Source organism: Eulemur rufifrons, chromosome 7, assembly GCF_041146395.1.
Source record: "Eulemur rufifrons isolate Redbay chromosome 7, OSU_ERuf_1, whole genome shotgun sequence".
Lineage (NCBI taxonomy): Eukaryota > Metazoa > Chordata > Mammalia > Primates > Lemuridae > Eulemur > Eulemur rufifrons.
This window is the reverse complement of record NC_090989.1, coordinates 3,694,111-3,720,968: the sequence shown is the minus strand read 5'-3', so window position 1 is coordinate 3,720,968 and position 26,858 is coordinate 3,694,111. Positions and strand designations below refer to the sequence as shown.

At 58.6% G+C, this 26,858-nt stretch overlaps 1 protein-coding gene across 2 annotated transcripts in view; it reads left to right on the top strand.

Moving 5' to 3' along the window:
- The window catches only part of ABCG1 (ATP binding cassette subfamily G member 1), a 62,381-nt gene extending 38,111 nt beyond the window's left edge, over positions 1-24,270 (top strand). Inside the window, exons 3-15 of one of the 2 annotated variants that reach the window (XM_069472261.1) lie at positions 3,333-3,450; positions 5,849-5,981; positions 8,548-8,598; positions 13,319-13,464; positions 14,772-14,895; positions 15,568-15,682; positions 17,475-17,623; positions 17,788-17,889; positions 19,323-19,491; positions 20,347-20,447; positions 20,576-20,734; positions 22,010-22,128; positions 23,244-24,270. In XM_069472261.1, coding sequence (XP_069328362.1) covers positions 3,333-3,450; positions 5,849-5,981; positions 8,548-8,598; positions 13,319-13,464; positions 14,772-14,895; positions 15,568-15,682; positions 17,475-17,623; positions 17,788-17,889; positions 19,323-19,491; positions 20,347-20,447; positions 20,576-20,734; positions 22,010-22,128; positions 23,244-23,472 — 1,715 coding nt within the window. In that variant the 3' untranslated portion in view covers positions 23,473-24,270. Of the gene's footprint in view, positions 1-3,332; positions 3,451-5,848; positions 5,982-8,547; positions 8,599-13,318; positions 13,465-14,771; positions 14,896-15,567; positions 15,683-17,474; positions 17,660-17,787; positions 17,890-19,322; positions 19,492-20,346; positions 20,448-20,575; positions 20,735-22,009; positions 22,129-23,243 lie in introns of both variants that reach the window. The other variant, XM_069472260.1, reaches the window with a different exon arrangement.
- The last annotated feature ends 2,588 nt before the right edge of the window (positions 24,271-26,858 follow it).

The following is a 26,858-nucleotide window of genomic DNA, read 5'->3' as shown; positions in this document are numbered from 1 at the left end:
GCTGCATCATTTCTTCTTAGCAGGCGGTGCTCAGAGAACACGGCAGTGGGTAAGGACTGGGGTTGGTGCAGGGAAGGGTAGCGACGAGAGGGACACGGAGACAGACCCCTCCCCCACCCAGACCCACAGAGGCTGACCCGGTCCGGCCTGGCTGCCCTACGGGTGCTGGTCTGCGGTTTCCATCTGAGTTCTGTCCCGGATTCTTGTCTGGCTGTTCTGGTCTGGGGTCCTGGGTCTGGTCTTGGTTCTATCTGATTCTCTCTGGGTTCTGTTCTGGGTTCTGGTCTGAGTTGTAGTCTGGGGTTCTAGTCTGAGTTCTGCCTGGATTCTGCCTGGATCTGCTCTAGGGTTCTGCCTGGGTTCTGCCTGGGTCTGGTCTGGGTTCTGTCTGGGTTCTGTCTGGGTCTGGTCTGGGTTCTTCCTGTGTTCTGTGTGGGTTCTGTGTGGGTTCTGTCTGGGTTCTGTCTGGGTCTGGTCTAGGTTCTGTCTGGGTTCTGCCTGGGTCTAGTCTGGGTCTGGTCTGGCTGTGGAGCCTGCTCTCAGGCACCTTGCTGGGCACTGGTGGCCCTGCCCTTGTGGTTTTCCCTCGTTACCCCGAGGGCACTCCCTGTCCCCACCAGAAAACAGTGCAGGGCAAGCACCGCACGAACAAGAGCCCCCAGGACAGGAAAGTGGGCGGCCCGTCCGTTATGCCAAGAAGTGGGCTGAGCAGAACTCGCAGGGAGAAAGTAGGGCAGGGGGTTGGGACGGTCCCACCTTCAGTCTGGATTTCTGCAAGGGAAGTGAACGCAAGGCTCTGCAGCCAGGATGGTTTCATAAACAGAGAAGCGTGTGCTGGATACTCAGGACCCCCGACTACAGAGGGGAAGCCTCTGGCTGGTGTCTCCCGGCCCTCAGCTCCACGCTGGGACCCACTTCCAGACACGCACAGGGTCGCCCTTGCAGACCCGGCCGACTGGGAGCAGGGCAGACTGATGTTTATGCGACTTTCTTTCTTAAATGTGCCACTTTTGAGATTCTTCAGATGCATCCCCAAATGCATGTCTTTTTTTTATGTTTAAAGAAAAATAGTTTTAGAGAAGCACAGACTCCAGCTGGGTCTCGTGTCCCCTGCTGGGCCCCACGAGGGCCACGTGGCGAGGACCCTCTGCAGTTCTGCAGTTTCCGCCACACCCACGCCCTGGTGGCCTGGGAGCCAACGTCCCTCTCTGTGGCGAGAGCGGTCAGCGTCTCCGGGCAGCGGAACTTGCAGATGGTCTTCAGCTTAGCCCTGGGGGTCAGACCTCAAGGTCCCCGCCTACCCTGCCTTTCCCGTGCGAGGGCTGGGTGCTCCCGGCCTCCGCATCGTCCTGATCCCGGGGTCCTGGCCAAGGGCGTTGCAGCCCGTGTGAGCTTCCTTGGCCGCTGTTGCCATGTGGTGCCCCAGCGTGGACCCCACCGCCAGCCCCCACAGCCCCGGGCACTGCCAGAGCAGAGAGCCCCTCAGCTGTGCCCCAGCAGGACGCTGCGCCCTGCCCTGGGGCTGTGGTAATGGCCTTCTCAGAGCCACCAGGCTGGAGACTGCCCTCAGCGGGTCATGACCATGTGTGGACTGTGCTTGGGCTCCAAACAGCCGGTGGTCAGCTCCGTGACCGTGTGTCCTCGGCAGCTTCAGGGTTACGGGGCCCAGCTGGGGTCAGCTCAGCACTGTCAGCGGGAGCAGCGTGAGGGAGGGCTTGCTCGGGAGTTACCCGACTCCAGCCTGAACAGACAGGAGGCAGCAATGAGCAGTCCTGCCTTGGTGATGTCACTGGGGACACCTGGGGTGCCGGGTCCCCAAAGCGCCTGGCCCCAGGCCACAGTGCTCCGTGGTGCTGGGAGCTTCCCCATGTGGAGGAAGGTCTCTGTTGTCCCCAGCTCTTCTGTCCATCTGTCTGCAGAAGTGCAGCCGTGGCCCGGCATGAAGGCTGTTTGGGGGTCCCCCATGCTCCCCCACGCGTCTCTTTCGGCTCTCCCATGCCGCGTGTTTGTCCATCTTCACCCACATCCAGCCACAGGGGCTGGACTCGTTCGCAGCTCTGAGCCGCTCTTCCAGCCCCCATCCTTTGTTCCGGTGCCCCTTTCCACCGGGATGGCTCTCTTGGCCCTCCCTGGGGTGACAGCCGCCCTCCTCTCCGTAATGAGTCAGAATCACAGGCCGCCAGCTTCCTGGCTGGCTTCCGCAGCTCCCTGCCTTTCTTAAACAAGGCCTCGGGGACTCCCCGTCCAAATTAAGGCGGCCCCTGATGACAGGGTGCGGTGTTCAGGCGTCCCGTGTCTGACAGACAGGAAGACAGCGGGGAGAACGCTCCCCCGGGAAGGGCTCTCGCAGACACTCAGGTTCGGGCGCCCAGCAGCGACTGGGCAGAGTCTAGAGCCAGGGACGGCCAGGCACCCCACAGGTTCCCGTCTCGTTAGGTCCCTTGAAGCAGCCTATGTGGGCGCTAAAAATGCACTTACACGATTCCTGATCATTTACGGTGCATTCTGACCTGATGCTACCCTGAGAGAGGTCTCCGAATTGGGAGTTGATATCTATGCATCCGGTTGCTTCTATTTTATTCTTTATAGCACATTTAAATAGTCTACTTGAAAAAAAAAAACCGATGTGGCTTTGCTTGGGTTGTGTAGCTTTTTCCCTTTTATAAAGCTCTCAGATGGAGACTTGGCAGAAATTCTAAAGCGATTTGATGTGACTGCAAAATAGTAATCTCTTTTAATTATTCATTAAGGAATTAACAATGTATTGATTAATCATAAAGTGAATATTTATAAATTAGTTGTATATAAATAATTTATACTTATATAAATACATGAAGTATAAATAATTGGTAAGGGAAATAGGTGCATTATTTAATTAACACAGGCATGTGTGTACCTCGGGGGCGGAGCAGCCTGGCCGGTGGAGCAGTCTGGGTTAGGACCTGCTCACACGGGCTGCAGGGCCGGGAAAGTCACCAGGCTCACAGGACAGTGTCCCCTTGTCCTGCAAGGGGAGGGGCGGGGCCTCTGCAGACTAGACAATGAATAGGAGAGTGCTGAAGCTCTAAGGCATTATACACATACTGGTAATTGTCATTACTATAACCTGCGAAGTGCAATTGAGGAAGTAAAGTATTCCTGGTAGACAATTAAGACACAGCGTTTGTTTTCTTGCCCAGAACGCAGCATTTTACCCCCTGGCGTGACAAAAGTTGCCCTTGGCCTTGGATCTGTAATCAGGTGCACCTGTGCGTTGGCGTATTTCCCATGCTGGGGCAAAGCGAAATGAACCCCGTGCTGGTGAGAGAATGAACGTGATCTGCTCTTTGCAGGATACAAGACCCTTCTGAAAGGAATCTCCGGGAAGTTCAGCAGTGGCGAGCTGGTGGCCATCATGGGGCCCTCGGGGGCCGGAAAGTCCACGCTCATGAACATCCTGGCTGGGTACAGGTGAGCAGCCCTGCGCGGGGGGAGTTCTCACCAGGGCTCCGCCGACCATGTGAGCCGCGTCCCGTGGGCCACGGCGGGAGCCTCTGAAGGTTGTGGACACACAGCTCCCAGGAAGCACAAGTGCGTTTTAGCATCAGGAAGCTTTGGCATCTGTAAAGGCAGCTGGGCCCGGGAGGAGAGCGGGGTTGAAAGGCTGTACCTGCCGATGGCCGCAGAAGGGTGGCGAGCGGGTGCTCAGGGGTCGCGGGCAGAGCAGGCAGCGCAGCACCCGCAAGGTCTCAGCCTTTGCCCCTCGGGACAGGAGGAGGCAGGAAGATCGAGGTTGGTGGAGAGACAGCAGGGGACTCTGAGGGACACGTGCACATGAAGTGGGAAAGTGGGACGAGGCATTTTCAGAAGAGAATGATTACTGGCTGGCTGGGGCTTGCGGTGACGTTAATTGCTTAGAAGTTTGGACATCACAATCCTTGACGTCATTCATCTGTGAATGATTAGAAAACAGAATCTCTAGAGTATTTTAAAAAATGCTCTGTTAAAGCCAGTTCTTTTCAGTTTTCTTTTCAGTTTTAATGTTAGCAAATAGTAATAACAATAATTTCATTTACTGAAGAAAAAAAAAAAAAGATAAACATCATCCTTTTCCTTAGAGCTTCCGAATTACTCCATCATGCCAGAAATTAGGGGTTAAAAAAATCTCACTTCTGACAAATTCCTGCCTGTTACATTCACATCTAAAGGTTAAAGCCGAATTCTCAACACCCAGAGTCATGAGCGGGCCGGAGGGGAGTGGAGCATTTCCTGTGGGGGCTGCTGTTTCTCAGCGCATCATGCACCCAGCTCCCGGCGGCCCTTAAGGGTGCGTGGTTCTCCCGGAGCTCAGGGCAGCCCAGGACCCTCGGGCCCCCGGCCTGGGCATCCCCGGAGCTGGCTGGTCCCGGCCTGTTGCCTGGAGGAGGAAGGGACCTGCCCCAAGGCCCATGGTCACAGTCATGGGCCAGACCACACTGGAAACCACGCGACTCCATTCACCTCGGTAGACTCCCATGTTTCTGTTCTCCATGGCATCTAGTGCCCAGGGCTGGAAAAATCGGACCCTTAGACGTGTCAGGGCTGGTTTTAGGAGAGAAACTGTCCGGGCTCTTTGGCTCCTGGCTTGGAAGGACCACAGGCCGGACAAGCAACTCACAGGAGCAGCTTCACGGCAGGAGACAGGAAGCGACCGAGCGCAAGTTAAGCGAGATGAGTTCTGGAAGGAGGAGCGGGTCTGTCTCCGTGAGCAGAGCAGACGCTGAGCTTAACAAGATTTCCCCTTTTATGTTGGTTCCCTGATGCCATGTTAAGCTGGGGGTGGGATGTTCACGATTTCTCTGAGAAAGGGGTGGGGAATCCCTAGAATTGGTGCCCACCCACTTTTCATCCACATCTGGCTGGCTTGGAACCGCCCTGGCACTGCGGGTGTGAGTTTCACCATGTTAATGTATGTCAATGAGAGAAAGGTCACCTTTTACCCGTAATATGCTGAAATAAAAAAAAAAAATTTTTTTTTTAATTAAAAAAAAGGTCAGCTTTGGCCATAGGCTCCTAGCTTCTGTGCACGCTGCCTGTCAGGAAATGTCCCTAACCTCGAATCCTTGCTGTTGTGGTTTCTTTTCTCTGTTTTCGTTGGTCCTGACCCTCCCTTGACCACCCCCTTATCGCCCGCCCTGCCCCCCGCACACCCTCCACCCTCCCCGGCAGGAGCAGGCGGGCGCAGACCGCCTGTGTGAGCCACTGCAGAACAGCAGCAGGCGGCAGAGGGGCACGGCAACCACACGGGGGCTCTCAACCTGCCCACGGTGGTCAGAGAGGACCTCCCCGGTGGAGAGGGCCGCCCACTTGTCTGAGCCAGCCCAGGGCCCGGCCCCCTTCTCTCTGAACCCCCCAAGCCCGAGGTCCTGCTGGTGTTCCTTCCCTGGCCTGACCCCAGGCGTCTCCGGCCTTTGGGCGGCTGGTGTAGCCAGGCTATGCACAGACCTGTGCAGAAGCCAATCTCACAGACTCCTGCGACGCCAGGGGGTCACATCCAACCCCGTGGCTGCGTAAGGAGCATGCCTGTATATCTTTGTTTGGCAGGTAAAGAAAGCGCAGCGTTACACTTGGTATAAATATACCAACCCACAGGGGCCTCATCCACAGCTTCCTCCCCCCTGCCGGGTACTTTGTGCAATTTCTTCCTCCAGACTGCAGGGGTGCTGTCTGGGTTTCTGGTCCCTGTGTGCCCCCAAGGGTCCCTGTGGCCATTGGTTCAGCTGGGAAGGTTTGGGGAGAGAAGACCCCTCTCTGGCTCCCCTCCCCAGGCCCCGGAGGCAGAGGAGCAGGAGAGCTGTGATGACAACGTGCCCTGTCCTTGGCTCTGCAGGGAGACGGGCATGAAAGGGGCCGTGCTCATCAACGGCATGCCCCGGGACCTGCGCTGTTTCCGGAAGGTGTCGTGCTACATCATGCAGGACGACATGCTGCTGCCACACCTCACCGTGCAGGAGGCCATGATGGTGAGCCCTCCCCCGACCCCAGCCTGTGCTGCGGCCACCTGGCTGTCCCCCGCCCCAAATGAGACAGAACACTGCCAAGTGCTCACCCACAGTGGCCTGGGGGCTCTGCCGGGCCACCTGCACGGGGTCAGCGCCTCCCTCCCGCAGAGTTCTAACGCCAGGCTCGCTGCCCGGCAGCTGCATCAGTTCTGATGGACCCTGTTTGGCAAAGTCGAGGTCAAGTTCCTGAGAAGATTGTTGACCCAGCTGACGTGGGTGATCATTTCCAGGGCGACCACAATCCTATTCCCTTGTAGGCCAAGGGTCTTTTCTTCCTGTCAGCCATCCTTGAGTCATTCTGTGTCTTTGGCCCAAGTCCCAGCTCACCTGCTGCCTCGGTCAGGGCATGAAGGTCTCATCCCCTGACTCACCTGCCTGCCAGGTGGGGGCATGAGACCAGCGATTGCAGAGCCCTCCTGGGTCCGGGGCCCTGCGTGCACATAGCTCCACACAGTCTCCTGCTGTGTCGTCTCAGGGAAGTGCCTGTGACACGCAGCCTCCACGAGACAAGCAGTGAGCCCAGGTCACACGCTGGAGACTCGTTTGACGCACAAGGGGCACCTCTAACTGCCGGCTCAACTTCCTTGCCGTGCAAGGGGTTTAGCTCCCCGCAAAGCCTCAGTTTCCTCGTCTGCGAGACCATGCAGGGCGGGTTTGCATGTTGAGCGGGACAGCGCAGGGACAGCAGGGGTGGAGTCCCAGCTACCGTCAATGCTCCTTGTTATCGCAACGTGGCCACTGGCTTTTCACTCCTAGTGAGTCTCCCCACAGTGTCTTCACCAAGTCCTTCCCCTCTCGGGGCTGCGGGGGTGTCCAGGTGGTGTCTGCACGTCGGGCTTCTAGAACAGCCGGTTGTGCTCTTTGAACAGACTGTGACCCTCCCAGCCACGTGCCGTGACTCTGGGCTTCCTGGGCTGTTTTTTAAAAACGCCCAGCCCAGGGTGACCCCGGCCAGACGGCCCTCACTGTGGGCCGTGGAGCCACTAGAACATCGGCCGTTAAAGGAGATTTGGAAATCGGTGCGCAGCTCTGGTCACAGATCGTGGCTCGCCTTGCACGGGAGCGGTTTGTTTTCTGCTTTCTCCTGGTCCCTGGCCTCCGTGCCTCTCCTGCCACCTCAGGGGACGTCTGGCGGGTTCCAGTGGCTGTGCAGCCTCTCACGTGGGGGCAATTCCAAGGCATTGTTAGCTCAGCAAGGAGAAGCAGGCTAAGTTTTCAGATACGTGATCTGCTCCCCGACCTGCTTTGTGGGGATGCAGGGTGGGGGGCCCTGCAGGCTGCTGGCACGCGTCTTCCCTGGCACTGCGTGTTCTGTGGGTGAGGGGACACGTCTCCACCGGGCCCGCCTCCCCGGGGGCTGTGCGCTGGGCAGCCCTGATGGTCCATCCGGCTTCCAGACGGGCTCTCAGACGGGGCGCGGCGGGCTCGTGGGGAGTCTGCAGGTAGGCGGGAGGAGCAGCCGCTGTGAGGTTTCCCTTGGCCCCAGGCTCACTGCTCCGAGTGTGCCGTAAACACCCGCTCTGTACACACCTGCGGATTTCGGAATCGCTCCTGCACCTTGGGTAACCCGAGTTTACCTTGTCACCGGACTCTGCTGTGAAATGCATCTATTTCAGCATTAAATTCAATGAGGCTTTGATTTTGAGAATTTCGCAATACCTTTGAGAAACACCTCTCACCCAGGCGGTCGTACCTGTCACCACGCCAGGTCCTCTCTCACATGCAGGAATGAAATTGGCCACCGGTGGCCGAGCCCTGATCCCATGTCAGACACATCTGTGCATTTTTACAGCCACTCCTGACCCGGGTGACCACCAGGCAGATGGGGAAGTGACAGTCAGTGTCGCAGGGCAGGCAGCTGGCCGCGTCCCACCTGGGGCCTGGGACCTCTTTGCCACTCTCCCTGCTCTTATCTGTCATTCGATCCTGGCAGCAACTCCACTAGCCACTGAGGTGGACGGGGCTCAGCCTCACCATTGTGCCCATGAGGAAGCTGAGGCCACAGCAGTGGATGAGCAGGACCAAGGCTGTGGGCACAGTGACTGCCACTGGGGGCTTTCCCAGTGCTGTGGTGGCAAACAGGCTCTCAACAAACAAAACAAAACGACACAAAAACGGCGTCCTGACATGTAGCACTTGCCAACTTCTGTGGCGTAAATACTCCCGCTGTGCATGATTTCAAGCACCCGTGGCTTAGCAGGTGTTTTGTGGAATCCTAAACACGCACCTGGTCCCAGGCCAGGCAGGACACCAGCCCCTGGTGCCTCTAAGTAGCCCATGTCTAACTTCTCTCATGAGTCCAGCAGAGTTCTGCTGAGATAACAGGGGCATCCCAGACACTCCTGCTCTCCCACGACCCCCCTTTACTAAATCAAGGGGGTGGGGAGCCCAGGCCTCCTTGGTTTTCAGTGGCCGTCACGTAGCTCAGAGAACCGCTGGGGCTCTGGCCCTCGGTGTGGGGGTGTGAGGCTCACCCTGCCCACGGCCATCTGTTGTGCTTCCACACCAATGTCCTTGTCCCCTGCAGGTGTCAGCACATCTGAAGCTTCAGGAGAAGGATGAAGGCAGAAGGGAGATGGTAAGTGGCTTGTTTTGGGGCCACGAATGGTCCAGAAAGCGCATGAAGTCCATTTGGAAAGTGCGTGCAGGGACTTTATGGTACTGGGTTTTGTTTGTTTTTGCTTCGCCTGCTGTGGGGGGGCAGGTACCGCCTTGGGGTGCGCCGTGGCCTGCCACGAGGCCAAGAGAGGCGGCTCTGGGGCACGAGTCACGGCTTTGATTCTCAGATCCAGGAGTCAGGACGTAGCAGGTGGCAGCCTTGGAGCTCAGGTGGGCAGAAGACGCCAACTGCAGGGTTAGACTCAGAGCGTGGCCCCTTTTAGTGGTTAATATGCTTTATATTAAGTTGTTTTTTATAAAACACTAACAATGAAGACAGTTAGTCATTGGTTTAAAAATAACCACCCTCCACCCACCCACACTTGCAAGAAGAAATTTGGTTCTTACATGTTATTAACCAGCCTTTTAAAAAAGAAAATAAACACGTTTCCAGAATGACTAAGGCTTTCTAACCACTTTTCCCACTTTGCTTGGTTCCCTGAGCCCGGGGGAGCAGGGAGAGCCTGCAGGGGAGCAGGCCTGGGAGCCCCACAAAGCCCCACGTGGGGAGAGGGGGACCAGGTGCCTTTGCCCTGCACTCCCAGCCAGCGCCCGCGGGGCATTCAGCACAGGGTAGAATTTGGTGAAACCTGCTTATGTCATGGTGTCTGTGTCTCCTGACGCCCTTGCGGAGCCCCAGTCCGGCAGCCGAGAGCGGGGTGTGCGGGGCGAGCGCCGCGTGCAGCTTGGCTCTCCGTGTGCTGGTGCACAGCGGGGTGGTTAACGGGAGACGTCGAACATGCTCAGGAAACATGAATAGCAATTAAAATTTTTATTCTGAGGTTGAGAAGAAGAAAATGGATTAATGGAACCCAAAATAGAGACACTGTGGGAAGCCCACGTTTCTGTCCCTTTGGGAGGGCAGAGGCCTGGGGTGGTGGCTGCACTGCACAGACTCAAAGGCGGGGCCCTCCCTGGTCGTGACCTTCTGAACAGCTTGACTCAGAGGCGCGGCCCCGCACCCCTCCCGTGCCTGGGCGTTGGAAGTCAGTGTTACAGCCGGATCCTCCGGGAAATATACGCTGAAGCCCGAACCCCAGAACCTCAGAATTGACTGTATTTGGCAGCGGGGTCTTTGATGAAGGGATGAAGGTAAAATGGGGTCCTCAGGGTGGCCCCAATCCCGTGTGACTGGTGTCGCTGTAAGAAGAGCTGACACAGACACGCACCCCTCTGGAACGACCCGTGGGGACAGAGGGAGGAGACGCCGTCCGCACGCCAGGAGAGAAGCCTCGGGAGGAGCCAGCCTGCCACACTCGGACCCCCAACTTCTCGCATCCGGGGTTCCAAGCAGTCATTTCTGTCACGTGAGCTGGCGGAGTGGGTGCTCTGCCGCGTCGGCCTGAGCGACTGACACGACGGTTTGGACAACGGATGAGCAGGGACACGCATGTCAGAACAGGGGCTCGGGGCAGCCTCTGAGGTCGACTGCAGACCCACCTAAGTCAGCAGCGCACCGGTCCCGTACCGCAGAGAGGCTCCCTCCGCACTCCCTTGTCTGGGGTCGGCTGTGTCCTCTCCCACCCTGCCGAGGAGCAAAGCCGTCAGCCGCAGGACCACGAGGCCAGGGGGAGCTTGGCGGCTCTCCACAAAGCAGAGCCTTTTCCTTGTGGAGCATCAGGACGCTGCTCCCCCTCCCCGCCCCTGGAAGGCCCGAGGACCCCAGGGGCCCGGGCCCACCTGTCAGCCTACACACGCTCGTCCTGCAGCCTCCCTGCTTGCAGGGGCGTGGGAGGCACGGTTGGCTCAGACCCTCTGGATCCCCGAGACCCCCTCCGACGGTTGCCTGCGAGCTAAGTACGGCTGCAAGGAGAGAGCGGAAGGGCATGGAGGGCCGAGGGCTCCGCAAGGGTGAGGCACTGGGGAGACGGAATTCGGTCTCTCGGACCCAAACCCACGGCCTGAGGACAGAGCTGACCGTGCGGGGAGTCAGCTCAGGAGTCACAACGTGGGGAGGGCAGAGGGGGTCGAGGACCTTGCTGACCCGGAGAGGGCCCTGTGGTGAGGCGGGACAGAGCACGGGGAGCCCTCCCCCGGCCTCCCGGGATACACAGATGACCTGGGCCCCGGCCTGCGGTGTGTGCACCTGAGGCCAGGCCCCACCTGCTCCTGGGGCGGCGTTGAGCTGCACTGGATGTCTCTCTAATGTCCTCGAGCCAACAGAGCCAATGTGATCCGTAAGGAGGGAGCTGTGAGACTGTCTCCCTGCAGCTCGAGCCGTGTGCACCGGCCTTTCCCCATAATGCCAAGTTGTGCACCTTCGAGGTCCAGCTTCCCGCTATCCTCCGGGTAGCCCGGCTGGGGTCTTAGCGGGGCACCATGGGACCTGCTCCGCCTGCTGGAGCGGAAGGCCAGGAACAAGGTGGGGAGCAGAGGCGTCCCCCAGGAGGAGCCTCGCGGGGCCTGCAGGCGGACAGGACCCTGGCTTGCGCGTCCGCCTGGCCAGAGACACAGACGGGCCTCATGCTACTTCAGCTGGGCTCTCAGGGCAAAGACACCGACCTAGTCAGGGTCCTCCCTGCTGCTCTGCAGGTAAATTGTCCCTGAGGATCGAGACCTTTGCCCCTTTCTCAGATTTGCCTGCTGCTGGATTGAGTAGCACAAAGAGCCGTCCCCACGGGACCCGGAGGTGGCGTCGTGCACGCACTCATGCCTCACCTGAAGCCCCGGCGTGGACCTCCTGCTCCTCAGCCGTCTTGCAGGCGCCCGCCTCCCCCAAAGACAGCCGCCGACGTCACGCTCAGCCGTATCCCCCCAACGCTGTTTGCACCGAGGTCGAGTGGTTTCTATCTCATGCAAACACAACAGAATGGAATGTTCTAGCAATAGTGGAATGTGCTGTTCACGGCCTTCCTCACTTTCCAGAAAGGCAGCTCGGCCCTTGAGAGCCCTCCAGCGAGGCCACCTCCCCAGGAGCGAGGTCTCTGTGGGCGGCCGGGCTGCTGAGACCCGTCCCTGGAGGACTCGAGCTACAGACAGCCATGGGGTTTTCTTGTTTAGGGAAAATATTTAAATAAATGAGCCCATTGTTTGTTTTTCTGACTGGCTTTTGAAGCAAAGTCAACCTGCCTAGCACCACTGCTGAGAGAATGCTGGAGAAATGGGCTGGGCCCGCTCGGGGATGGGCAGCAGAGGGGAGGCGCTGACGTGTGGCCACTGCTTCCATTCTGGGGGAGGGGAGCGCTGTGCTCGTGGAGCACCGCAAAAGGGAGCCTGGAGCACCCAGGCCTCTCTGTCATCCTGCAGCACTGGAAGACCCCGAGAGCCTCGTCCTGGGAGACCCACAGATGTTGTCCTCGAGGGAGGAAGTGTGCCGGGAGAGAGCCTGCCCCGCACGCCCCGCCTTCCAGGCCTCGCCAGCGGCGCCCACAGAGCTGCTTCTGGGACGGCAGCCCTCAGAGGCTGGCGCCTGGGTGTGGCCGTGGACTTGGCTTGGGGTGTCCCGGGAGAGCAGAGCAGGGTGGCGCCCAGGTCGGCCAGACCGGCTCTGCCCAGCAGCAGTGCTGGGTCCCCCTGCCACCAAAGCTGCACTTTGTACTGACCGTGCATAAATAATTAAAAAGCTCAGAGTGGAAATTCTCCTCCTTGTGAGCATCTCTGCTTTGAGGGTGACCTCATCTCCCCAGGGCAGCCGGACTGGGGTCTGCTCTCTTTGGCCACCAGGGGCCTGCACCGCAGGGCTGCCCTGCCGGGGCGGGGACGAAGGCTGGGCAAATTCTGGAAGGAGGCAAGGGCGGTGGCAGCTGACCCGGCGTCTGCCTTCCCCTGGGTCTGCTTCTGAGAGGACACTGGGCGTGTGACCAACCACGCCGGCAGGAAAGTCGCCGCCCTTTCTGCTCCCTGAGCCGATACTGGATCAATAATCCGAGGCAGGCAGGGAGGCTCCGCGCGTGGTGCTGCTGGCCTCTGGCACACAGCCTGCTCCCCCGAGACCCCACGCTGCGGCCCCGTGGAGGGTCCTGACTGCTTTAGGCAAACACCGCACGTCTGTGTCGTTGCCTTTTTGGCCTTTCAGAGACCTTGTTTTCGAGTTAAACTTATTTGCAAGCACAGAAGTGACTCCATTCACGCTTCCTGAGGGGCCAGGCTGTGTCCCTGCAGGAGCTGCACTTGCATGCGTGGGCTCAGCGGTGATAACAGTGTCAATTCAATGCTTACGATGGGCCTGGAGCTACGCCAGGCACTTTGCATCCGTTATTTCAATTACTGGTCACGCTGGCCCACCCCTCTGCGCTGCTCAGAAACCTGATCAACCGGCCACTTAAGTGTGCATTCATCCATCAGCTCATCAAGGATTTATTGGAATCTCGCACCGGCTCTGGGCCAGGCTTGGAAGTGAGGGTGTGCCCTGGTCACCAGCAGAGGTTGCACAAGGACTCAGCCCCCAGCTGGGCCCCTAGTGCTGTGTCTCGGCCCGGGCAGTGCTGCCAGGGAGGCTCTGGCCCACATCAGAACCAACGACTTGGACCCAGCGCCTACCCCGCTTGGCACCAGGCAGCCTGGGGCAGGCCCGGTTCGCACGGCCCGTGTAGACCAGGCGCGGTGTGTCCAGCAGGGCGGGGCAGCGGCAGGGCTTTCTGGGAGGTGGTGAGGTCTCGCGGGCGGTTCCTAACAGCGACTCCTGTTCCGCTGCCCCCCAGGTCAGGGAGATACTGACGGCGCTGGGCTTGCTGTCTTGCGCCAACACACGGACGGGGAGCCTGTCGGGGGGCCAGCGGAAGCGTCTGGCCATCGCACTGGAGCTGGTGAACAACCCCCCGGTCATGTTCTTTGACGAGCCCACCAGGTAAGTCCGAGCCGTGGAGTGTCCAGACTGGGGGCCGAGGATAGGGAGGAGCCCCTACCCCTGCACAGCGGTTCCCCGGGTCAGGTTTCCCCGACACGCTGACTCTCCTCCCTCCATCTGGGATTGCTGGGCAGAGGGGCTGACGTCCACCTCCCGCCACCCACTCAGAGACCTCCTCGGGCTCAGGCCTACACAGTGTGCAGTCACCGTGGGGAGTTGGTTTGGGGGAAACGTCCCTTCATGGTTCATGTCTCTTCCATGACACTGAGGGCCACTGGGATGCCCCTGGGAAGGGGCCGGTGACCTGGTGTTAGCACATCAAAGGCTCAGAGAAGGCTGGAAGGGCCTGGCTGGTGTTGCTCCCGGAGCCCTGAGCCCTCCTGGGGCTGCCCCCCTTGGGAAACGCTGCTCTGGAGTCCTGGCTCTGGGGCCCACGAGCCACAAGTCAAGCTCACCCTACCCCTGAGCAGGTGCCACGCAGTCGTCCCAGACAGGATGACGGGCCGGGTGTGGCTGCTCTTGAAATGACATCCCCTCTCCGAATTCCAGCTAAATTTGGCAGCAGCCTGCGGCCTTCCTCAGGGAGGGACTCGTCTCCTGTGTTGGCTTCACCCTCACAGCGCCCGGCCCGCAGGAGCAGTGCTTATGCAGCCTCTGGAAAGAGAGTTAGAAAAAGTGGCCCCGATGAGCCCTTAAAGTGGCAGCTTGCAGGCTGGCTGCCCTGGGAGAAGCGAGTTCTGGGGACTGCTCAGCACACACTCATCCCTTGTCCTGTCACTCCAGATCAGGGGGTCAGACTGGGGTGTAAGGGAAGGAGGGGGACCGCAAGACCCTGCAGGGAGCCTGGGGACCCTGCACCCCATGGAAGACACCAATGTGTGCAGGGAAACATCTGCCGGTGTACAGCCCGGCCCAGGGTACACCAAGACCTCCCTCTATGGGGTGACACCCCCATCGCTAGCCCCCAGATGGGGTGAGCGGCCACATGGCTCACCTGGGAGGCACAGCCGCCTGCACAGCTCTGATGTCCCCACCTGTCTTTGGCGATATCTCCGATGGACACAGATGCCCCTCTGGGTCCCCTTGGCGAGTCTGGCTGGGAACCCTCCGTTCTTGTCAGGAGGAAAGTGGGATGTGCAGCCCCACTGTGCGCGCTGCCATCAAACGTTAAAACAAACAGGTAGAGCAGAGCCCAGCCTCACAGGTCTCTGATGCCACGTCCTCTGGGGCGTGACCCCAGGACCTGGGACAGTGGCTTGGCCCTGCCTGCCACCCGTAAGCGTCTCATGGTGTCCCTTGACTTGCAGTGGCCTGGACAGTGCCTCCTGCTTCCAGGTGGTCTCCCTGATGAAAGGGCTGGCTCAGGGGGGCAGGTCGATCATCTGCACCATCCACCAGCCCAGCGCCAAGCTCTTCGAGCTGTTCGACCAGGTAGGCAGCCCCCGAGCCCCTCCCGCCTGGACCACCCGCCCGGCAGATGGCCCGAGTGGACCCGAACCCCGGGCACTTGCCGCCTTCCATCAGTCCCTGGGGCGTGTTCATTTCTGACAGGCCTTGAGTGTGACGTGCCGTGAGACTCTGGGGACCGTTTGCAGCCCAGGTGGCTGGAGAGCGGGAGCTGCTGAGCAGTGCCCTTCTCTGTCCCTGGCGGCTCCTCCTGGGCACGCCACTAACACTGACTTCATCACCTCCCCTGTTAAAAGGAGGGGAACACATGCTTTACAGAATTAAATGACAGATTACAGCATTTGTGCAATACCATCTGTTTTACAGATCTTAGATTTTGGTATTAGTATGAGCAAAAATAGTCCCCAAGGGAAGAAATGTGCATAGCTCCAAAATTTTTTCTGAGCAGGTAGTTAGTATGTTAATAAAAAAAAAAAAAAGCAATATAATAAAATGATCCTGGCCACGTGACACCCAAACACCCTGTGTGCCGTGACTCCCCGCGGCTTTCCCTGTGAACCTGCGCTGGGTCCTCGCGGGGCGGCGAGACGCTCTTGGGAGAGGAGGAGACAGCCCCGCGGTGTCTGTCTGGTGCAGAACCCCCGCTGCTTTACCGGGAAGGCAGGGCTGAGCCTTTTCTCTCTTTGCTTTTTCCAGCTTTACGTCCTAAGTCAAGGACAATGTGTGTACCGGGGAAAAGTCTCGAATCTCGTACCGTATCTGCGGGATTTGGGTCTGAACTGCCCAACCTACCACAACCCAGCAGATTTTGGTAAGTGCAGCCCTGGCCAGCTGGGGGCGGGGCTTGTCCTACTCTGGGGGTTTCACTGTCTCTGACGCCCCGACATCAGGAACCACGTGAATGCTCCACCCATGGCTCAAGTGCCGTCCTGTGGCGGAACATTCAGAGAACAGCAAAGAGGCCTCCTTTCCTCTGGACAAAAATATCTGGCGGCCCGTCCCTGCCACTGTCCTCACGTGGCGTTCTCTGTGTCTGGGCCCTAATCACCTTGTCTTACGAGGACACCAGTCATTGGCCTTAGGGTCCACCCTGAATCCAGGACAACTCATCTTGAGAGCCACCACTGATTACCTCTGCGAAGACCCTTGTCCACGTGGGGTCACGCGCTGGGATTCCAATGGCTTCCCTCCCCTTGGTGCCCCACCCTCAGCCTTCCTCGCTCTGCCATTTCCCTTTAAAACATCTGGACACACAAACTCTGCAATGTCACTTCCCAAATGTGTCCCATGAGACGCTGTTCGTGGGACACGCCTCTCACCCAGGAGGAGCAGGCCGTGGGGGAGACAGCAGTGCATGGGAGGAAGGGCTGGGCGAGGGGGCTCCGCTGGCAGGGAGGACGGGGCGGGAGGGCCCGGTGTGTAGCTGCATGCTCGGTCATCAGACAGGCCGGTCAGTGACGCACGATGCCATGCAGGGCAGGAGGTGGGAACCTGGGGGGAAGGGCGGACAGGAAGGAGAAGAAATGAGGCACCTGGGGACGCTGAGCGTCCTGGAGAGAGGAGGGTGCTCCCTTCCAGGCCTTCTGTTTCCTTAGCGCCATCTGAAGAGGGGCAGGTGGTGGGGGACATGGCCCCTGGCGGGGCGTGTGAGCCAGAGGAGCACCGGGTCTGCCTGGCGGTGCTGGGGCTGGTTTGGAGGGGCTGGCGATGACTTTCTCAGGGAGGGGCCCATGTGTCCTGGTTTGTGGCTTGATCTAGGAGTGCTTGGTGGCCCCAGCATGAGCTCAGGGGCCACAGGGAGCTGGTGTTGCCAGAGGAGAGTGTGGAAGAGACGAGGGGCCGGGCGCTCTGGGCAGGAGCCAGGGTGTTACTGGAGCCAGGGACGGACACTGCACGACAGGAAGTGGCGGGAGGAGGGCGGGTGGTTGGGGAAACGCAGAAGTTGGAGGACAGGAAAGAGGCCCGCGGTCACGTTGTCACGGGAGGGTGGAACCAGCCAGCTGGCTTCGGAGGGAGACCTTGGTGGGTGGGGTGGGGGGGAGAGAAGCAGTGACAATTGCAGTCCCGGGGGACGTGGCAGCAGGTGGCGAGGGCCAGCGCAGGAGGTGCCCTGGGATCTGAGAGGGGCGGGTGAGGGTCCTCCTCACCTCCAAGTCCCCAGGGTGCCAGCCCGTGCGTGGGAGTGGGCACGCCCTCCTCTGTGGTCCTGCAGAACTGCCGCGGTGGGTCCCATCCCACCAAACCGCGAGCCCTTAGCAGGGAGTCCCGCCTCGCACGACTCCCCTCCCCGGCGCCACCGCGGTGCAGCCGTCGCAGGTGACGGATGGGACCCGGGCAGGGGAATAGGTCATTGGGTGCCCGAGCCAATGATCTCTCAGACTATTTGGCATCACAGTAGGAGTTTGCCTTTCCAGTCCCCTGATGGGATAAATGGCCTCACGGGGGCTCGAGAGCTGGATGTCGGCCGATAGATTATTTTGGCATCATAGCGGCAGCATCTGTGTGCTCATTTGAGAACATCCCGCGTGAATAATGACTTCGCTTAGCGCCACGGGCCCTCTGTCCCAGAGCCTGGCACTGACCCCCTCGTGTGTCTCACGCAGTCATGGAGGTGGCGTCCGGCGAGTACGGAGACCAGAACGGCCGCCTGGTGAGAGCGGTCCGGGAGGGCATGTGTGACTCCGACTACAAGAGGGAGCTCGGGGGCGATGCCGAGGTGAACCCTTTTCTTTGGCACCGGCCCTCTGAAGAGGTAAAGCAGACAAAACGCTTGAAGGGGTTGAGAAAGGTAATGCCACTCCCGGGGCCGCCGGGCTGCGCCCGCGCCCTGCCCTGCTGCCCGCAGCTCCTTCTTCGCACGAAGGAGCTGGGTCCCCAGGTGGCGCCTCACCTCTCCCCTCTTGGGTGTGTCCCCAGGACTCCGCTTCCGTGGAAGGCTGTCACAGCTTCTCCGCCAGCTGCCTGACGCAGTTCTGCATCCTCTTCAGACGGACCTTCCTCAGCATCGCGAGGGACTCGGTAAGGCTGTCCTGGGGCTCCTCCCGGGGCAGAGGAGGTCACTGGGGCATTTGTCCTGACCGAGCTTCCGGCTTGCTCTCCCTCCGTGTGTGATAGTCAGCGTGCTCGGTTATGCTGCAGAAACAAGCAGTCCCCTACGCCAGTCGGTGTCTGAGGCAGTCGATGCGTGTCTCGCTCGTGTTTTGTGCGGGCGGCTGTGGGTCGTGCTGGGCCTCTGCCCCGCCATCTTCTCATCCTGCACCCAGAATGAAGGGGCAGCTCCTCCCCGACACGCCTTTCTGGGCCCTGATGAAGCGAAAGTGCAAGAGAGAAACCGAGGGCAGAGAAAGCTGCTGGTTAGAAGTGACAAATTGTCACTTGTATTCATGCACCCTTAGCCAAAACAAGGACATCACCAGACCTGAGGTCGGGGATGTGGGTGCGTGTGTGGCTCTCCAGGCCCACACTGTAGGTTGTCGGTAACGGGCAGGTGGGCAGTTCCTCACAGGGAGGGAGCGGGTGAACACGTGGCAACCATCGTGACACCGCCATGTCCACCGTGGACAGCCTGGCCCCCGGCCCAGGAGGGGCTGAGTGCCCAGCAGGCTTCTGGGCCCCAGTTTGGAAGTGGAGGGGCTTGAAACAGCCCACCCCAGAGCTCGTCCGGGTGGGATCTGATGCAGCCATACCCTCCCGTTGTCCGCACCTCCCTCTCTCCTGCAGGGAGACTCCCTGGTTTCCCTTTCTGAAGAGGATTTAACAGAGGATAGCACAGTGGCCCTCATGTCCACGGGGAGTCTGTTCCAGGACAAACCCAGGACACCACAGTCCGGCACGCTCCAGAACCGCGGTCGGCCCTGCGGAACCCAAGCGTGCTAGAGTTTGCCCTCCTCATGCGCGGGCTGCACACCCCTCGAATACTGCATTTGAGACCCGCACTTGGTTGCGGGCGTGGAACCCACCAATGTGCAGGGCTGACTACATTCATAGAGAGAAACTGTGTATAAGTGGACCCGCCTGGTTCAAACCCATGTTGTTCAACGGTCAGCTGTTTACTTCTGTTTTAGCAGCAACAGAGGGTGCCCTGTGTGTGTGTGTGAGTATGCATGTGTGTGAGAACATGTGTATGTGAGCATGTGCGTGAGTGTGTGCGCATGTGTGTGAGTGTGTGAGCATGTGCATGAGCATGAGTGTGTGAACATATACTGTGTGAGCATGTGTGTGAGCATGGGCATAAGCGTGTGTGTGGATGTGTGTGTGTGTACATATGTGAGCATTGTGTGAGCATGTGTGTGTGTGTGAGTTGGTTCAGGGTTTGAGCTTGTGTTTCCTGAGGAACAGTGGGCTGAAGCCCAAGACCTGCTGCCCCAGAAATCAGGGTCTGGCGCTCCCAAAGGCCTTGGCCCGCTGAGCGCAGACGGCCGTGCGCTGGCTGAGCCCCGTGTCTTCCCCAGGTCCTGACGCACCTGCGCATCACTTCACACATTGGGATCGGCCTCCTCATCGGCCTGCTCTACCTGGGCATCGGGAACGAAGCCAAGAAGGTGCTGAGCAACTCCGGCTTCCTCTTCTTCTCCATGCTGTTCCTCATGTTCGCGGCCCTCATGCCCACCGTTCTGACGTGTGAGTGACAGCCACAGCCCCGCCTGTTCCTTGTTCTCCGCGTCCTACCCGAGAATGGGGGCTGAGGTCATGCCCTGACCAACAGATGCATTTTCTGAACACATAGTGTCTTGGTTTTTTTAAAATAGCATCTTCTGTGTTGACAAACACAGGTTTTATTGAATCTTCTGTTAGATGAGAAAATATGTTTCAGCCGAAGGAATGAATCACTAATGGAAGATTTTAAGCATGGTGGAAGGCTGATGGGAGGGATATTTCTTGAAAGTTTACTGCTCAGGAGCCCCTCCAATTCTATTACTTAAGCATTACCTGGTTGGGTTGTTGAGGTAGCCCTGGTACAGCCAACTTTAGGATCAGGTAAGCACTCCTAGGCGGATGTCCATGCGATTCTACTTTGTTCACAAGCAGGCTGCTCTTGGGCACTTGGGGCTCGTGTGTACAAAGATGTCACTTTACCAGAACTTCAGCAGAAACCCCTCTTCCCTATGACGCCCCCTCACCCGAGTTGCCCTGAATTTCCTAGAGCAGCTTGCGGGTCTGGCTCACAGGCAGGGGTGACGCTGACAGTCTCAGAGGCAAACTCGGTAAGAATAAGGCCGGCAGCGAGTCCCCGTGTCAGTCACCGGAGTAACGCTCGGTGTCCACATAGACGCGCCCCACTCTGATTCCCCGCGGGGTGGCCCTTCAGACTGTAGGAATGGGTGGCGACTTTCCCCGGCTGGTAAAACGCTTCGTCTTTCTGTTCGCTTGTCAGCGTGTAAGTACCGAGAGGCGCGTGCGTGGCACAGGCCGGGGTGTGTAGACTCCTGCCGGGCATGTGCTCTTGACCCTCACGCTCACTTCCCTGTCCCCTAGTTCCCCTGGAGATGGGGGTGTTTCTCCGGGAACACCTGAACTACTGGTACAGCCTGAAGGCCTACTACCTGGCCAAGACCATGGCCGACGTGCCCTTTCAGGTATGCTGGCGAGGGGGCGCCCTGGGGGGGAGGGCGGGGATGTCCGTGGGCGGGGTCTGCCGAGGAGCGAGGGGTGGCGTGTCCTGACGGCTGGAGCGGGGCTCCGGTGACAGGCCGTGTGTCTGCAGATCATGTTCCCCGTGGCCTACTGCAGCATCGTGTACTGGATGACGGCGCAGCCCTCCGACGCCGTGCGCTTCGTCCTGTTCGCCGCCCTGGGCACCATGACCTCCCTGGTGGCCCAGTCCCTGGGCCTGCTGATCGGAGCTGCCTCCACGTCCCTGCAGGTACCTGCCAAGGACGCACCGCGGGCCCAGACACCTGGGCTTCACGGGGGCTCATCTGACCAGAGCTCAGGGCTACAGCACACACCGGGACGTGTCAACACGCTACACACACGCCACACACACGGATGCCTCAACACACTACACACAGGGACATGTCAACATGCTACACACACGCCACACACATGGACGCCTCACACTACACACTACACACACAGGGATGTGTCAACATGCTACACACATGCCACACACATGGACACCTCACACTACACACTACACACACAGGGATGTGTCAACATGCTACACACACGCCACACACACGGACGCCTCAACACAATACACACTACACACAGGGACATGTCAACATGCTACATACATGCCACACACATGGACGCCTCACACTACACACTACACACACAGGGATGTGTCAACATGCTGCACACACACCACACACATGCCACACACACAGACACCTCGACACAGCACACATGTACCACACATGGACACATCAACACACTACATATGTAGCACACACCACACACTACACATACACCACACACATCCAGGTACCACACACATGGACACACCAACATGCTGCACACATAGCACACACACCGCACTCACAGGGATGCCTTAACACACTACACACATCCCCCTCACAATGCACACCCCCAGGCACACGGACACACCCACACGGGACACGTACCACCCCCCCACACACACACACAGGCGCCCTCACCGGGGTGTCGCCCACGTCTGGGAAGAGTCTTGTTTCGGTCTACCCGGCTGCCCGCGCCCCAGCGGTGGCCGCACACTTTTCTCCTCTCGCGAGGGACCTACAGCGCCCGCCAGGCGCCTGCCGTGGGCCGGGCACTGTCCTTGGCCATTCGGGGCAGCCGTGCGGAGGGGACAGCGGCTCCCCCTTGAGGAGGGTGCATTCTAAAGGGTCTCCCTGGGGTCCCCATCAGCCTGGCTTGGGGGACATTGTCCGTGGGCTCTCTTAGCTCATCCTGGGCTGCAGGGGAGGCCCTGGGACTGCTGGCATCACAGCAGGGTGGCGGGTGGTGGTGCCACCTGACTGTCAGCTCCTGGGGGATGGCGATGCCCTCTGCCCGGTAGCACCGTCCCTTACCATGCCAGAAGATGCCTGTCCTGCTCTCGGGGAAGCTTCGCTCTGGCTCTGACCTGCCCCTGCGCACTGGGGCCGTGAGCCCCGCTCCCACCGGGACCGGGCTGCTGGCTCTGCAAAGAGTTCTCTCTGTGCCCCACCCGCCCCAGGTGGCGACATTCGTGGGACCCGTGACGGCCATCCCCGTCCTCCTCTTCTCAGGATTCTTCGTGAGCTTCGACACCATCCCCGCGTACCTGCAGTGGATGTCGTACATCTCCTACGTCAGGTAGCGCGGGGGGAGGGGACTGCTGCCTCGGCCGTGAGGTGCTCACAAAAGCCACCCTTGGCTGTCATTGTGTGTGGGTCACCAGCCTGGGGGTATCGATGTCTTTTATTTGTTTCCTCGTTTGGTGTGTCCCCACCCTTACCAACACACACACACGCACACACACACGCGGACAGAATGCACACGCTGGTGAGTCACTCCTCCACACCCTGGGTGTTCCCGAGAGCTGCCCTCGGTGGGAGTGTTTCCGTCTGTTAGGGACTTCGCTCGCTCCTCTCCCGAGTGAGTAGTGCTGATGACAAGGTCCTGGTTGGCTGTAAGACCTTAATAAGAAATCCAGTGGAAAACAAGTCACCTTTTAAACATCCTGGTACATTTGAACAAGAATATTCTAGTGCCTCCGGCCCGTAAGCTATCGGCTTTCGTGCCCCCAGAGGAGTGGTTCCCTGGCGCTGGCCGCGGTAGGCGGGAGGCCGTGCCCATCTCTGGAGCCGCCCCCAGCTGCAGTGATTCCGCTTAACAAAAGCATCCCAAGTTGGGAACAAGCTCTTCTTTTCTAGAATGTCAGTTCAGACCCAGGTACATTGTTCAGGAAAACAAAATCAAAACAAAGCGATCGTACAGAGTTTCAACAATCTGTGTGCTGTCCAACACCAAGAAATCAGAAACCCATGTCTTTCTTCTCAAAATCAGTGTTTCTGCTCTGACAATGCAGGGCCGGAGCAGGGATGTTTACGTAAACGCTCTCAAGTCCTTGCGAGGCTGGCAGGCCGTGTTCTGTGTAACCGTCAGAGGGTACTACTGAACCGACCAAGGTGTTTCCAATTCCTTGCACCAGTGAATGAACACCTGCCTCTGTTCCGTTGTGGGTTTTTGCTGGGGGCTCCGGAGGAAACCGAACTGGGGAGACGCGTAGCTGAGCTGTTGAACGTGTTTGTCTTGGGAAGAAGCTGAGCGGTTCGGAGGCGTTTCGGTGCAGGAGGGTCTGCGGGAAGGACAGGCGGGCCGCGCGTCGTGGGAGGGCGCATGGTCTGTCACGGGAGGGCACACGGTCTCACTCCTGCGGATACACGGCTGGGGACGAGGCCTCCCTCTCACCCGCGGCTTCCTCCTAGGTACGGCTTCGAAGGGGTCATCCTCTCCATCTACGGCCTGGACCGGGAAGACCTGCACTGTGACATCGACGAGACGTGCCACTTCCAGAAGTCGGAGGCCATCCTGAGGGAGCTGGACGTGGAGAACGCCAAGCTCTACCTGGACTTCATCGTGCTGGGCATCTTCTTCATCTCCCTGCGCCTCATCGCCTACCTCGTCCTGCGGTACAAGATCCGGGCGGAGAGGTAAAGTGCCCGGCGCCAGGCGAGAGGAAAAGTGGACATTGTGGCCGAGGGCACTTCTAGAATCATGGCGGCAAGGCCGTGCCCGGTGACACAGAGACTATTGCGACCCAACCCCGGGAACCACGCTGGGTTCCTGGGTGTCTAGTACTCACCGTCTCCGCCCGGCTGGGTTGGGTCTTCTCACATCGCCCTTTCTAGCTGTCACTAGGAGGACGTAGGAAGGCTGGGGGGTTTTACATGTGGAATTGAAAATCCCACAACTGGGGCAGAGCTTAAAACTGCGTCACAGCCGGTGACAAGAGGCTTCCTCAGTAAAATTCCTCATCGTTCTTCCCGGACGGTGAATTGTGGGCAGCTTCTCAGCTGGTCACGGTGCAGCCAGATGTCTTGGGAGAGAAAGTCCAGGCACGGAGAGATTCCATTTTATGACTGTTGTTTTTCATAGTTTCATCTTTCTAAGGTCTGTCTCTTTCCAAGCCAAAAGTCTTTAAATTTCATTCATTTTAAGAAAATGTACCTTTTTAGTACTTGTTGAAGAATTATTCAGGATAAATAACACATGTTGTTTAGAGGTTGAGAAGGTTTAAGCTGGTCACTGAGCGGGCCCCAGCACAGACAGAGCCTGGGAAAGATTCAGCGCAGAGCCCGGTTGAGGGAGCACTTTGGCACCCTCTGCACTGAGCCCTGCGGAAATGTTTTTAAAGTTATGCAAAAAGTTGTTAAGATGAAATTGGCTAACTCTTTCAAAGTCTTTTATTTTCCACATGCTTTTTATTTTAAGCAAAATATATTGTTTCTTTCTAACTTTCTGACCACCTTAATTTTACCTAAGAAATTTCTAGATCAACTGTGTTGATTTTTAAAAAGCAATTTCCCTCTCCTCCTGTATCACATCAACTACCTCCACGGAGCCTGGAAAAGCTGGGCCTCGGGAATTTCAGGCCTGACTGTGAGGTTTGGGTCTGCGGATGCAGCCGGCCGGTGACAGGTGAACTAAGTGCAGGAGAGGGGAGATGCCACCACAGGGCGCTGGAGCGCAAGAGCTTTGCGCGCAGTCAGCGAAACGTCAGTGCACGGAGGCTCTGTAACTTGACCAAGCAATGCATTTAGAGCTGTGGGTGATTTCGTCTCCCAGGGCTTCTGTGACCACTGAGCTACACCACCACCTCCATGCTGGGCTTGTGTGGACCCCGCGTACTGGGAGCCCCCTGTTCCTGAGGACATAAACACACAAGTCCAGTCCCAGGGCAGGAGCAGTGGGCGTGTCTGCAGGTCAAGGGGCCTTTGAACTCACAGCGAGGCTGCCCTGCGCTTGGCAGATGGCTGAGGTGGTTTGACTGTGAGGCTGGAAGGTGATTCTGGCCAAAGAAGTCCGTCATTAGGGAAGTGCAGCTGCCTTCTCCTTCTAGAATGTCCTAGAATCAGGGTCTCCTGATGAAAGAGCTCCGAGCTGGTCCCCAGGACAGACCAGGAGGGTTGTGTCTTTGTGGGCAAATCCACTGGCCTTTCTAGGCCACCAGTTCCCGTCTGTGAACAGTGGCAGTGCACCGTGCTCGAGGCCATCCTCGGCTCTGGCAGGCTGTGAGGGTCCTCGGTTCTGTCCCCGAAGCTCTTGCTTCCTACTTGGAGGGAACGAAAAGGCCTGGATTTTACTTACACGTGGATTCAGTTTGCACCTGCTTAGAGATTCCTTTTTCACTCCCAGACCTTTTTTAGTAAACACAACTGAGATACATATTAAAATGTAATTTTGAGTTTGTTCTCCACAAATACAGCATTGCTTTCCAGCTTAAGGCTTTAACCAGGGTCAAACGTAGCCTTTGTAAAAAGTCTTCAGTTAATTTCAAAATGGATCTGCCTGTAGACATGCCATGCGGCGAAGACCTCCCACAGGAATAGGCTGGAAATGGGAAGGGGAGAGAGTCCCCGATCGAGCCTTAGAATCGCACCGGGGAGGCCGGCGCCGAAAGAGCCCGTCTCCTCGGTGAGCCTTCCCGCCGTGCGCTGGCGTTGCGGGCTCGTGACCCCGACAGGGACGTGTCTGCCGTCCCAGCCATTTCAGAAGCGAGACTCCCCTAGATTTAAAGTCTGGCTTCCGAGAGCACTAAGCCTCCTGAAGGAATTACTTTCCCAGGAGTCCATGCTCCCTGAATTTCCACTTTCCACTGTTGACAGATGCATCTATCCCTCAGTGGATGGGGAGCTGGCTGGGTCCTGCCACGCGGCAGGCCTTGGGGGCCGGGGTGGCAGCCAGGCGGCTGGGAGGGAACACATGTGAGAGGTCACGTAGGTCACGTGTTTAAAGGCTCGAGCCCTCCCGTGCACGGCCACGTCTTCTCCCTCTGCCTGCAGTGTCAGGGCAATTTGCTAAAGCACCTTCCTCCGGGGACCCAGGACAACACCCAGGCAGCTGCCCGGGTCACTTTCCTGAATCGGGTGGCTCAGAGGTGCGTGACGACGTGCTCCTTTCCCTCGGTGGAGTTTAGATCCAGGCCGACTCCCCAAGGCTAATTTGTTTGAGTAATTTCTAAATGTAATGACCCCAATATTCCTGTCATCTCTGATTGACTCTCTCCACTCATCGGGAGGACTGAGCCTCAGATAAAAGATGCGGCCTCCCCCGTTGTCGGCAGAGGTGGAAATGGAAGTCCAAGAGTGTCGTTTCTAAGTGGCACGTGTAGGGAGAGACAGGGGAGCACCATGGGCTCCGGAGCGGCTCCACCGCAGGAATGCACCGGGCCGGGCCTTCGTCCTTGTCCACGTCACTCACGGCGTTTCGTGCCTTCCTTTCTTCTGTGCTCGCTGAATGTCACCTGGAGTTAAACTTTCCACGGGTCCCTGCAGGGGTGACATAGGAAGCGTCCCCAGGAAGGAGAGGAACCGTGTGAGCATTTTACACAGTCCCGAAATTGCTCACGTTGGATTACGTCACCTGGGGGAGGTGGAAATGGGGAAACGAGGAAATGGGACATAAAGCTTTTAGGTAAAAACTCATCTTGGAAACCCACGAAAGGTCATTTTCCCAGCCTGAGGTCAGGGACAGGCCACTCACACGAGGCAGAACTGGCCCTCGGTTGTTCCCGTGAGGAGGGAACTGTGAGCCTCGGGCCTTGGTGGGCGAGCGAGTGTTCCGGGTGCTGCCTGGGTGGGTGTCTTGGGCGACCCGCCGGCCTGTGCCGCGTGCCTGGTGCTGCCCCGGCTCGGGGGCCCAGGGAAGGGGGCTCTCTCGGCTTGCCGTCAGGTGTGGCGGGCGGGGACCACGTGGCCGCTCGGCTCTGCTCTGTCGTCGTGCAGGAGTGGAGGCCGCGGCTGGGAAGGCCCAGGGCAGGGAGGCTGCAGCTGGGATCCAGCCCCTGCCTCACCCGAAGCCCCTGTCCCGTTGCTCTGCTG